At 46.2% G+C, this 12,813-nt stretch overlaps 1 protein-coding gene across 3 annotated transcripts; it reads left to right on the top strand.

Annotated features, from left to right (window-relative positions):
* Positions 1-2,468: 2,468 nt before the first annotated feature.
* LOC117701891 (serine/threonine-protein kinase Sgk1) lies at positions 2,469-10,279 on the top strand. 3 transcript variants are annotated; one of them, XM_076706315.1, is made up of 12 exons: positions 2,469-2,600; positions 5,140-5,215; positions 5,647-5,725; positions 5,971-6,075; positions 6,181-6,264; positions 6,381-6,512; positions 6,756-6,868; positions 7,196-7,319; positions 7,765-7,860; positions 8,343-8,498; positions 8,605-8,694; positions 9,088-10,279. In XM_076706315.1, the coding sequence occupies exons 1-12, from the start codon at positions 2,567-2,569 to the stop codon at positions 9,253-9,255; spliced, it is 1,257 nt and encodes a 418-aa protein (XP_076562430.1). In that variant the 5' UTR covers positions 2,469-2,566; the 3' UTR covers positions 9,256-10,279. The 3 variants fall into 3 exon arrangements, with proteins under 3 accessions (XP_076562430.1, XP_034349193.1, XP_034349194.1); XM_034493302.2 differs by lacking the exon at positions 2,469-2,600 and adding an exon at positions 4,102-4,321; XM_034493303.2 differs by lacking the exon at positions 2,469-2,600 and adding an exon at positions 4,808-4,967.
* Positions 10,280-12,813: the final 2,534 nt, after the last annotated feature.

The raw sequence follows: 12,813 nt of genomic DNA, 5'->3' as shown, positions 1-12,813 counted from the left end.
GCCCCTTTACTGTCTTCCATCTTGGTTCTAATTTGCATAAGCATGTTTCAAGTCTTGGATCTGCAGAGAAATACCAGGTTCTGTGTTCTTGATGGTCAAGAAGAGGTTTTGAGATTTCCTGGGATTTGAGCTTCACAGTGGGTTCACCCTGGAGCAATTGAAGCTGGAGGAGGCAGAGAGTGTGGGCTCCTTAACCAGGTCACTGTTTAGATTAGTTTGTATGAGATGACTTAGAATGTAAATGCATAGTAATATAGCTATGTCAACAGTATATAAGGCTTTCTGTGAGGCCAGGCTCTCTTGATGTTAGGTCATACACAGTATTTAATTTTGATTCCAAGAGTCTCCCAATTTCCTTTCTAGTCAGACAGACCATTGTATTATTTTTTCATCATCAGATAAGGAACTTTCTAAAACACTTTTTTGTTGTTGTTTGTTTTGCTTTTTGAGATAAGAGTTTCTCTGTATAGCTCTGGCTGTCCTGGAACTCACTCTGTAGACCCAGCTGGCCTCGAACTCAGAAATAGTGTTCTACGTGTATTCTGGCTGGTAAGGTTGTTGATGTTGCATGGTGCTAAATCAGTGCCCTGGCAACATTCCAAAGATGGAGTCAAGCTGACTTTTCAGAGTCACAGACTTACCTGCCTATCCAAGTTAAGAGCATCCTGGCCTCTCCTACTCTCTCCCCTAATTAACATTAAAAACTTCTCTTTCTAGAAAGAATGTTTGTAGAACACCGATGTTATCCTTTCTTGTGGAAGGGGGGAGCTCCATAATAAAGAGAGCTGTAGCAGTGTGGGTTTTAATACTCTTAATGACATTTATTAAGGATAATATGTACTTCTCCTTGTTTTCTCCTGCATCTCTCATCTTTATGCACGTCACTTTTGACAGTTACAAATATGGATGGTAATAATTATGATAGAAGCTGTGCTCCAGAAATAGATACTTAGCCACCCCTTGTCCATAATAGCTGTCATGAATCAACTTGCTTGTCATCAATTTCCCTTGGGGGATTACTATTTTAATAAAAAGACATGACAGTACCCAACAAAAACTCATCAATTCAGTTGCTTTCTCTATATATTTTCTATAATAATTGTGTTTTTCTGGTGTTTCAGTGTGTCTTGAGGATTTCCCAAGGAAAGCTTTTTACCTACATCACCAATGAGTATAAAAGGCAGGAGGTAGGGGAGGGGTGAGGCTAAACTGTGCACATGTGTGTTCTGGAGCAATACGAAATGATATTTTCTTGTTATCAATGAAATATCTATCTAGATCCTCAAGACTTGAGGAGTAAGGAGATCAAGAGAATTAGATAAGTTATATTAAACTGTCATGTTTGAGTGTTTATATAGTCTAATTTTCAACAGCGATAGAAACTAGGCAGCTTTCTAAAATAGTAACACATATGTTCTGTTTACATCTTGGTAAACCAGTTCCATCAGAGTTTTGATTGTCCTTTAACCCATACTGATCCATACTAGTGAGACTTGCGGAGTTTGGTCTAGTTAGTTAGCCAGTATCCCACCAAAGCTCTGCGCTTTCTGGTTGCCAGAAGAACTGCAGGATCATTGCTGGGACACATTAAAGCTCCAGGGCAATCTGACCTTCTGGACTTCTCCCAGAGAACTCGAACGCCCTCTAACCTGCGCATCCACTGAGTAGGTCAGGCAAGTCGGGCCACTTACCCATGAGGGAGGTTGTGGGAAGCGGCCGGATAACCTCTTGGTAGCAGGACTACCTGGACCCAGGAAGGAAGACTAAATTAAGTGGCTGAATAGCTGCCACGAGGCAGCCTCAAGCCTGTGCTCTGTTAACAAGACCATCGCACAATGCTCCCAAACTCCCTCCTCCCTCCACTGCCGTGTGTCACCTTCCTGTTCGGAAGTCTTAGTAGGTTGCTGGAACAGAACTGGGGGCGCCTGCTCCACCCATCAGGTATCCGGTTGGCAAGAAAAGCCAGTCTCAACAACTTGATTCCTCTCTGTTAAATGATAAGGTTAGCAGACCATCCGTCTCCAATGCTGACCATTCCGGGCATGAGGAGGAAGGGGTACATCCAAATCGGTCCTTTCTGTTCCAACCACAAATATACGGTTGAGCATTCTCTTTATTGCACTTGTAGGCCTCTGACTTGAATTCCATGTTCCTTTTGGAAAGCATGCCAGAGAGACCAGACCCTGTGCACGTGTTTTGAACTTTTTTTTTCTGGACCTGATTTGTGGTGATAATCAGTTAAGTTACATTTCTTGTATGTCTTGCTGGTGAAATAAGCCTAGGACGCTGATGACTGTAATTTTCTGGATGATGTTGCAATGGCAGAATAAATAGCCGAGTGTTGGACTCTTGCAGCTTGCTCCCTTCCTGTATGTAAATTCCCTTTAGATATAAAGGGGCTTAGAACAAGCAATAGCAAGCAGCCTCTGGCTGGAGCTCCCTTGTCATCTGGGGCTTCCAGTCTCATCCCAAGTACATAGCCTGGAGGCTAACTCTTTCTGTAACTAGTTCTTCCTGCGACCTCCATAAAGTAACCCCAGCCTTCACCTCTGCATCACTGTGAAGAATGAAAGAGGAGGCCTTAAGATCCCCTTGGAAAGGTTCGTGTTTTGAGTTCGTGTTTTGGATGGGATGGATAAACAGATACCTGGGAGAGGCAGAGGAGGAAGCTCCAAATGCTAGGTGATTGTACTAGGAAGGGTCTCTGGAAGACTTCCTGATTTAATGCTTTAAAACAAGTAAGCAAGCATCTTTGTGGAGATTGGTGTTTCAAAGCAAACGTTTTTTTGGAGGGGAAGTTACCGGGCAGGTGTGGCGGGGGCAGGGCAGGACTCAGCCAAACAAACGACTGGTACCACACGGTTTGGAAGCACTCGCTGGCAATAACAAACTAATAGTTTATGCAGAATCCAAGCACGGAAAAAGCATGGGCTGGTTGCTATGATTTGGAATCGCCTACACCTTGTTTTAGTTTGGAGTGCCAATTTCGGGCATATTAAGTGCATTCTGAAGTATGTCTACTAAGCAAAATTTCGTCTCAGAGCTGTGCATTCCGCTCTCCTAGTCTCTAGCTGTCCGAAGTGAGCAAATCCAGAAGCAGCCGAGACTAGAGATCACGTTAGGTGATGGGAGGTGGCCGCTGCTACGAAACAAACTCGCCCAAGACGGAGGGGAAAGCGCTTCTCATGCTTTTCCTAAGCTGACAACTGGTATTTTGTGGTGTGTCAATTCTAAAATGATAGGCCTTTCGCAGCAAGGGGTCATGGGAGGGCAGTCACTGCAGACAGCACAGCCAGGTATTGGCCCGAGTAGCCGCTTTCCCGGCCCTGGCCCAGACTCGGGCTCCGGGCTTCCTAGCCAGCGTTGGCCCGCGTCCCCATGTTGGCGGCTAAGCTGCAGCGCCAGGCATCCCCCAGCGGCGGGGTTACTGAAAGGCACCTCACTCCGGTCCAACGCAGGCTGCCTTCAGCAGCCTCCTTCTGATCCCAGGTTTTTGAGATGAGTCTCTTACTAATATTCAAAGAGTTAAAGGGTTTCAGTTATGTGAACTTGCAAAAAAAAAAAAAAAAGGCAAGGTGATATAATAAGACTACCTGGGTCAGCCATCAGGTAGCTCAAAGGAGAGTACTGGAGATTAGGAAAAACGGACGGGGTTTAAGGCAGTGCGATGCAATCTTTGCAGTTTTCTTGTGAGGGGCAGGCACCCCGGGCAAGGAAGGGTATTGACAGCGCAAGGGTCACTCCAGGTCGGTCCCGCAGAGAAGCCCCTGCTCCCTCTAACTTGCCACCTCCTCACGTGTTCGTGGCATGGCTAGGATTAAAATTTGCAAGGCTCAAAATTTATGCGGAAAGGACAGAATGTTCTCGGAGATTAGTTGAAAAAAAAAGTGAAATGAAGATTGTACTTTTTTTTTCTTGTACGCGGAGACTTATTTCCGCCCCCTCCCCTACACATTCCTGACCCCCACCCCCTCGCCTTCCTTCCTCCTCTTCCAAGTTCTGGGATTTTTCAGCCTTGCTTGGTTTTGGCCAAAAGCACAAAAAAGGCGTTTTCGGAAGCGACTCGGCCGTGCACAAGGGCCATTTGTTTATTTTGGGACTGGGGCAGGAAATCTTGCCCGCCTGAGTCACGGCGGCTCCTTCAAGGAAACGTCAGTGCTCGCCCGTCGCGGTCGTCCGCTGCGCGCCCCTCGGTCCGCAGCCATGGGCGAGATGCAGGGAGCGCTGGCTCGGGCTCGGCTCGAGTCCCTGCTCCGGCCCCGCCACAAAAAGCGGGCGGAGGCACAGAAAAGGAGCGAGTCCGTCCTGCTGAGCGGACTGGGTAAGTGCGGCCGCCTGGCTCGCCGGACTTGGGGTGCGTGGAGGTCGGGGCGGGGTACGGCGCAGGAACCTGGAGGCTGCACGCCGGGCCGGGGTCGGGACACCGAGGAGGGGAGAGGTCAGGGATGACCGTGCACTGCGTGTAGTGTCCTCTCGGGCAGCACGGGAGAGGAAATGGAAAATAACCGGGGCTCTTCACCCCTCCAGTGCCCTCCTCCGGCCCAGGCGGACAGAGGCCGAGTGCAGCCTGGCTCGGGGTCCTGCTCGCGCAGCCCGCGGAAGCCTCGGTCCTGCCCGGGGCGGGTCGCAGGGCTCACCCGGGACCCAGCGGCCAGTCGCCCAACTTCCCGCAACTCCGCCTGCAGCTTGCTAGGCAGCTGGGGCTGGGTGGGGCCTTGGTGTGGGCGGGGCCTCGCGGTGGGCGGGGCCCGAGCCGCTTCCTCGTCCCACCGGCCCCGCCCCTCGCAGCGCAGGGGTTATAAAGCGACTCGCGCGGCCGGAGCTTACTGTTGGTTGAGTCGGTCTCTCTGTTCCTCTCGCTCTCTTTGGGCACTTTCTGGGCATCGGGGCGATGACCGTCAAAACTGAGGCTGCTCGAAGCACCCTCACCTACTCCAGAATGAGGGGAATGGTAGCGATTCTCATCGGTGAGTTCTGGAAAAGCACCGGACTTGTGTAGGAGAGATGGCGTGGAAATAATCCGGTTTTTTGTTTTTTGTTTTTTTTTCTGAAGGTTTAGGATCAGATTAGCTTGTGGTGTTGGACATTACAGAGCCACCTAACCACCCCTCCTTCTTTCTTTCTCTCTTTAAATTATAGCTTTCATGAAACAGAGAAGGATGGGCCTGAACGATTTTATTCAGAAGATTGCCAGCAACACCTATGCATGCAAACAGTAAGTTTGGGGTTATTGGGGAAAATAAAAAAAGAATCGTTTTAATATACCAGCGGCTAAGACCATTACTACTTGTTCATGGGGGGTAGAGGGGTGCTGAAGTCTTTCCTTCGAGGTAGATCTCTTCTGTTCTTGAGCATTTTGCTTATTTTAAACATTTTAAACATTTTTAATTTATGGATCGAGTTGTCTCAGAGGTTTAGCATCAATTCTCATGAATGTTTACCAAAATCCAAGACCCCTCATTAAACAAACCTTAATTTGTATTTAACTGGGTTGTTTTCCTTACCTACCGTTTTTTTTTGTAAGTAATTCATTCAGATGGTTTCAGTTTAAATACTGGTTGAGTCAGAAATAGAACTTGTATGTCTGTCTGTATGCCCTCTGGTGGCGAATTAAGAGTTACTAAAACGGCCCTTTAATCTCTACAGCGCCGAAGTTCAGTCCATTTTGAAAATGTCCCAACCTCCTCCGGAGCCTGAGCTTATGAACGCCAACCCCTCTCCTCCAGTAAGTATATCTTGTCTGTGGAGGAATTTGTAAATGCATCCGTATTTTTCTGTAGTGGTCAGTGAAGGCGGTATTTGTAAAAACTATCAAGGCGGGCTTGTCTATCCACAGCATCACAAGTGGCTTAAAGTGTTTAAGTATTGAGTCACTGGGATGTTTTGAAAGACATTTCATAAAGTACTTTATGAATTAACAGTAAGACTGTGTGCGGCTTGTGTATTAAAGGATGATGTTTTGTTTTCCAGCCAAGTCCCTCTCAACAAATCAACCTGGGTCCGTCCTCCAATCCTCACGCCAAACCCTCCGACTTTCACTTCTTGAAAGTGATCGGAAAGGGCAGTTTTGGAAAGGTAAGTTCAACCCTGAAAACTTTGCAACTAGACTCTTTCATGCTTTCACTTTTTATATTCTCCGTGGGTGAGGATAGAAAAGTGACTGTCTGGTTAATATTTCAGGTTCTTCTGGCAAGGCACAAGGCAGAAGAAGCATTTTATGCCGTCAAAGTCTTACAGAAGAAAGCCATCCTGAAGAAGAAGGAGGTAAGGGCGACATCTAGTGGCCCCGGGCTCACAGGCCGGGTGAAGTTTTTTTTTTTTTTCCCCCTGTGGTTTGCTGCCCTGTTGAAATCTGACTTTGAATCTCATCACTTTCCTAGGAGAAGCATATTATGTCGGAGCGTAATGTTCTGTTGAAGAATGTGAAGCACCCTTTCCTGGTGGGGCTTCACTTCTCTTTCCAGACTGCTGACAAACTCTACTTTGTCCTAGACTACATTAATGGTGGAGAGGTGAGCTGAGAGTACACTTTGGTGGGGGTGGGGCTGCCCCTGTTTGTCTTGCTTGGTTTGCGTTTGAGCTTTTAAGATACTTGAGGAAGGAATGATCAGAATTAGCATTTCTATGAACTTAACAACTTAAGAGTTAAGAAGCTATTTCAGGTCATTCCTGTAAGCTTTCCCCTCCGGCTTATGTGTCTGCATCAGGCCTAATTAAAGGACCCCACTCAGCCTCAGTTTCTCTGTCTCTTGCAGCTGTTCTACCATCTCCAGAGGGAGCGCTGCTTCCTGGAACCGCGGGCTCGCTTCTACGCAGCTGAAATAGCCAGTGCCTTAGGTTATCTGCACTCCCTACACATTGTTTATAGGTGAGTCGAAGATTCAGAGCTATTTTGCTGGGAAAGAGGGAGGCCAGGCAGAGCCTTTGGAGTCCTAAAATAATGAGATATTATGATGTATGTGTGCTTGGTCAGTTCTAAAGTTTCCCTAGCATGTGAGTTGTCTTGACTCCCAGTACCAAGAGAGTGAGTGGTGCGTAGTAATCCAGAACGGCCCAACAAAGACTCCTTTCTGTGATTGGCTATGGAACAGAAGTGGATTAACAACCTTAATACCCTGAGCAATCTTTACAGAGAGGATTGGCCATGGGGTCACATTAACCTGTGTAACCACTTTTTTTCATTTCCCCCCCACAGAGACTTAAAACCAGAGAATATTCTCCTAGACTCACAGGGACACATTGTCCTCACTGACTTTGGGCTCTGCAAGGAGAACATTGAGCACAACGGGACGACGTCCACCTTCTGCGGCACGCCCGAGGTAGGCGGTCTGACTCAGTGCTTGATCTGCCCACCCGTTTCCAAGAGACACACATGCAGTAATGCTTTTAAATACAAAAAGAGGAGTAAATACTTAAGCAATTCCCGGGTACAGCTCAGTGCAAGTCAGATGCCATTTATTGTTTAAGGATTCCCAAGGCCTTCTGCTAGTTTTTCTCTCACCAAGCTGTACATGTTGTAAGAGGTCCTCACGGTACCACTAGGTGCCAAGTTGCTCCCTAAATATATTGTTATACACACAGGACCAGTTGACCTCACAAAGTACAGAGGTTTTAACTAAGAAGCAATCCAAATACACACACACACACACACACACACACACACACACACACACACACGAGTTGACTCTAGTTCTGGTCTTTTCCTGCTTGCTGTGAGGACTGCCTGGTTCTGAGAGTTAACTTCTCTGATGTGTGTCGTTTCAGTATCTCGCTCCGGAGGTTCTCCATAAGCAGCCGTATGACAGGACAGTGGACTGGTGGTGCCTCGGGGCTGTCTTGTATGAGATGCTTTATGGCCTGGTGAGTAACACACAGAATCACACTCATGACACTTGGTAAGACATTTGTGGATTCACTCCTGCAGGTCTAGCTACCATGGCTTGTCTGTATCAGTAGCTCTATCAAAAGCTAATAAAGGGGACACTGGTTTACATTTTATAATTTTATAAACAATGTCTTCTGGACTTTTTCTTCAATAGTCAAGTTTGAATCTTAGGGCGGGTACTGGAAATTGTATTGAGCAGTGTCCCCAACCCTCCCGTGGGTTTCTTCTGCACAGTTTATTTACTACAGTTTACCTCTCTCTCTCTCTCTCTCTCTCTCTCTCTCTCTCTCTCTCTCTCTCTCTCATGCACACACACACACACACTCCAGTAGGGGTTGTAAAACAGACAGCCAGGGAAGTGACCAGCTCAAGTCTAGTTTGATACACTAAGCTCAGCACTTTATATCTAATAGGTAAAACTTCAGCTGAATCTGAAAGAATTCCCTTTCTTTTCCAGCCGCCGTTCTATAGCCGGAACACCGCAGAGATGTATGACAATATTCTGAACAAGCCTCTCCAGTTGAAACCAAATATTACAAACTCAGCAAGGCACCTCCTGGAGAGCCTCCTGCAGAAGGACCGGACCAAGAGGCTGGGTGCCAAGGATGACTTTGTGAGTGTTATCCTGCTGTCATGGGACCTCGGGGAGGAGCCTTGACCTCGTGACCTTACATTTATAGAGTTCTCTGCATCTAAACGAATCTGTTTCTTTCCAACAGATGGAGATTAAGAGTCATATTTTCTTCTCTTTAATTAACTGGGATGATCTCATTAATAAGAAGATTACACCCCCGTTTAACCCAAATGTGGTAAGTATCTGTGTTTCTGGTCATAAGAATAGTGAGACCCAGAAGATTTCTGTCAGAATTTGAAGGAATAAATAGCAGATACTGTCTATCCAAAGACTCATTATCCCAGAGAACAGTTATTTTGTTTTATTTTTTTTTTTATCCCAACTAAGCTCACTGAATATGAGTGCATTTATTTATAATTTCCAGGCCTAGTGACATACTTCAGGACTGAAGCAGGATTGAGTTTGAGGCCTGCCTAGGCTACATAGTGAGACCTTGTAATCAGCGATATCCTCCTAAACTTTGGAGCCCTTAGAATTAAGCTTATAGTGGAGGATTATAGGATTTAAGGATTCCCTGTCCTTTGCCCTGTGCCCTTTTTGACGCTGAGTGCATTTCCCCTTCTTGCAGAGTGGGCCCAGTGACCTTCGGCACTTTGATCCTGAGTTTACTGAGGAGCCCGTCCCCAGCTCCATCGGCAGGTCCCCTGACAGCATCCTTGTCACGGCCAGTGTGAAGGAAGCCGCAGAAGCCTTCCTTGGCTTCTCTTATGCACCTCCCATGGACTCCTTCCTCTGAAGGCTCCCAGGATGGTTCTGAAGGATTTCCTCCGAGTTTTCTAAAGTTAGCCTTTGGTGGAGTTGCCAGCTGACAGAATATTTTAAAAGAGAATTTGCACACCTGGAAGCTTGGCAGCCCCGCCCACCCGGCACACGCAGCTTGAGGGAGCCAGAAGCTTTCTGTAGCACACCCTCCTCAGTGAGCTTGTGGGGTCTTCATTTCTTCCTTCCAACGTGGTGCTAGCTCTAAAGAGCGAGAGAGTGCCGCCAGAGACAGACACCTTGGTCTCAGGAGGAAGATGCAGGTCTAAGAGGAATCCCCCACAAGTCTGAGCTGTGATCAAGAATATTCTGCAATGTGCCTTTTCTGAGATCGTGTTAGCTCCAAAGCTTTTCCTATCGCAGAGTGTTCCAGTTTGTTTGTTTGTTTGTTTTTGTTTTTTTTCCCCCTTGCGGATTTCCCGTGTTTGCAGTAGGGTGAGTGTGCTATGCCTGATCACAGATGGTTTTGTTGTAAGCATCAATGTGACACTTGCAGGGCACTACAATGTGGGACATTGTTTGTTTCTTCCACATTTGGAAGATTTATGTGTAAACTGTTTTGTAAGATATAGTTAATAACTAAAACCTATTGAAACGGTCTTGCAATGACAAGCATCCAGATGCTTAAGGAAAGCATTGCTGCTACAAATATTTCTATTTTTAGAAAGGGTTTTTATGGACCAATGCCCCAGTTGTCAGTCAAAGCCGTTGGTGTTTTCATTGTTTAAAATGTCAGCTGTAAGATGGGCATTATTTATGTTTTTTTTTTTCCCGTGTTCATTTTCTTTTGCATTCCTGATTGTTGTATGTATCTTGTAAAGATTAAAGTCTGTACATTGGGTTATAACACTAGATATTTAAACTTACAGGCTTATTTGTAAACCATCATTTTAATGTACTGTAATTAACATGGTTATAATGTGTACAACTCCTCCTTACCACACAACTTTTTTTGTGTGTGATAAAACCAATTTTGGTTTGCAATAAAATCTTGAAAACTATTTGCATAAATTGTGTCATGTGTTAACTTTGTATATATTGATAAACTGGGTATACGATGGGAGAATAATGGATCAATTTGAACATACTTTTGGTAAGCACAGTACAGTATCATGCACTTTCCATTTCCATCACTTGGGAGACTGAGGCAGGAGGATTACAGCTTGGGGACAGCCTGGATAAAAGAATAAGACAAGCTCAGTTTGCTCAGTGGCTTCTTTACTCAGGGAGGGTTAGATCTTCAGGGCCCACTGACACACATGGTAGTTTACTTGAGGCTGTAACTCTCAGTGGAGGACTTTGGCTAGCATGAAGGCACCCTGGGTTGGATCTTCAGCACTGAGAACATGTCCTACTTCCACCACCCCCCACCCTGTACTTGTACTGCCAGTCAATCCATCCAAACAATGCAATAAAGTAGCACTGCATATCAGTCATGTTCCCTGTGTTGATTGTCTTGTGAGGTCCTATGGACTGCTTGTCCTCACCTTTGGCTTATCAAGTGACAGGTAATTCTTTTAACAAATATGAGTCCTTGGGGTGGGTCTCTTCCCTGAACGCTGGAGACATGATACAGGTTATTGCTCTCGTGCGGGCTCAGAACACTATCTGCGGAAAAGTAATCTGGGCGATAGTATAGGGTGCCACCAAAGAGGGCACATTCATGTGGTAAGTGCCCGAGTTCCCAACAAGCTATTCCAGAACAGGCTCAGGAGAAAGGAACCAGTTCCTGCCTACTTCAGTGGGAGCTAGCATCTCGAGGGCCAGGTTGTGAGTCTATTCTGCAGAGCCTTCCATCAAGATCTGTCCTGCTCGAATTAAAACTGTTAGGGGATCCTTTCCAACCCAACCCTCTGGAGCTGTAGACAAATACCTAACACTTCAGGAATACCCAGTGGATCCTGCTGTCACCTGCACCTTTTCATTTGTTCCTGCCCCTCATTTGTATTCCCCCAAGGGGAAGCTGTGATCTTTTCCTCTTTCTGCCTCATTGAAGGCTTCCACTTAGCCCCTGCCTGCTCCCTGGGCTCCCTGACCTCCAAGGCTTCCTGTATCCATCCTGTTTAGTGGAATGCACTGAAGGAGTGGTGTTAAGTGAGAAGCCTGCCAGCTCCCAGTGGTCACAGATTTCATGATGTGGTTGTACTAGGTATTAGCTCCATATTAAATTCCTTACCAAACCCAAACAACTAGAAGAATTCCAGACTGTTTTCCAGGGAAAGCTTGTTGCCAGCTTTAGGCAGAGGGCTTGCTCCTTCCCCCACGTTCTCATTGGCAACAGCAGTTACAAACCATTCCTTGAACAAAAAGTTTACACTGTCCTCAGAGGCCAAGGCCTATGATCTCAGTGGTTTCCCAGAGGACCCAGTTATGAGTTAGAAAGTATCTTTTGTTTGGGTTTTTTTAAAATTTTGTTTTTGATGTTTACTTTATATTTTTTGTTTGATTTTGAGATAAAATCTATGTAGCCCTGGCTGTTCTGGAACTTTTTACATAGGCCAAGTTGGCCTCAAACTCAAGAGATACAGGTCTCTGAGTGCTGGAATTAAAGGCTTGCTCCACTCCACTAATCCTGGCCTCTTTTGCTTTTTTGGGGTGGGGGTGGGGGATTCGAGACAGGGTTTCTCTGTATAGCCCTGGCTGTCCTGGAACTCACTCTGTAGACCAGGCTGTCCTCGAACTCAGAAATCCACCTGCCTCTGCCTCCCAAGTGCTGGGATTAAAGGCATGTGCCACCACTGCCCGGCCTCTTTTGATTTTTGAAAGATGAGATCTCATATAGTTCAAGCTGGCCTCAAACATGCCATGTATTTGCAGATGGCCTTGAACTCCTGATCCTTTTGCTTTTACCCAGCAAGTACTAGAATTATAGTATTGTACCATCATGCCTGACTTGAAGGCTTTTATTTGCCCGTTTCTTTGGTTATTTTGTTTTCTTTCTTTTTCTTTAGTTGGAAGTCTGATTTATTGGGGGTATAGTCAATCACGTCACACAGATATGAATTTACCCAGAATGGAAAGATGCCAGAAATGGGACCAAGTGCTATCAAACAAATGAGAGATTGTATCGGCATAGTTGTATAGAAAGGGAACAAGGCAGGAACACGGCAGTCAAGAAGGAACAAGAGATCAATAGACAAACTGCAAATATTTGCTAAGTGTTCTGATGCCAAATACCACATGTGCCAAGGTATCCCTTATCTGTAGGAGTGGGGCATGTCCCTGCCAACGTGTTTCCCGAGGCTCAGCCACTGAGGTACGAAAGGGGACAACTGACTCAGGTGTGGCAGAACATACACACTCCTCACCCTCACACTCGGGAGGCAGCAGAGTGGAGTGTGGATTATATATAGAGAGATTCCATGGCTCAAAAGAGAATGGGAAGTGGGGGAAGAGGAAGGAAGGAAAGAGAAGGAAAGGAAAGAAAGGAAGGGAAGGGAAGGGAAAGAAGGAAGGAAGGGAAGGGAAAGAAAGAAGGGAAGACAGAGGGAAGGAAAGAGAGAAAGGGAACAGTTCATATCTTCACAGCTCCCTA

The sequence above is a fragment of the Arvicanthis niloticus genome, unplaced genomic scaffold (genome assembly GCF_011762505.2).
Source record: "Arvicanthis niloticus isolate mArvNil1 unplaced genomic scaffold, mArvNil1.pat.X pat_scaffold_305_arrow_ctg1, whole genome shotgun sequence".
Lineage (NCBI taxonomy): Eukaryota > Metazoa > Chordata > Mammalia > Rodentia > Muridae > Arvicanthis > Arvicanthis niloticus.
The sequence above is the reverse complement of the archived record's forward strand: the minus strand, read 5'-3'. Positions and strand labels throughout refer to the sequence as shown.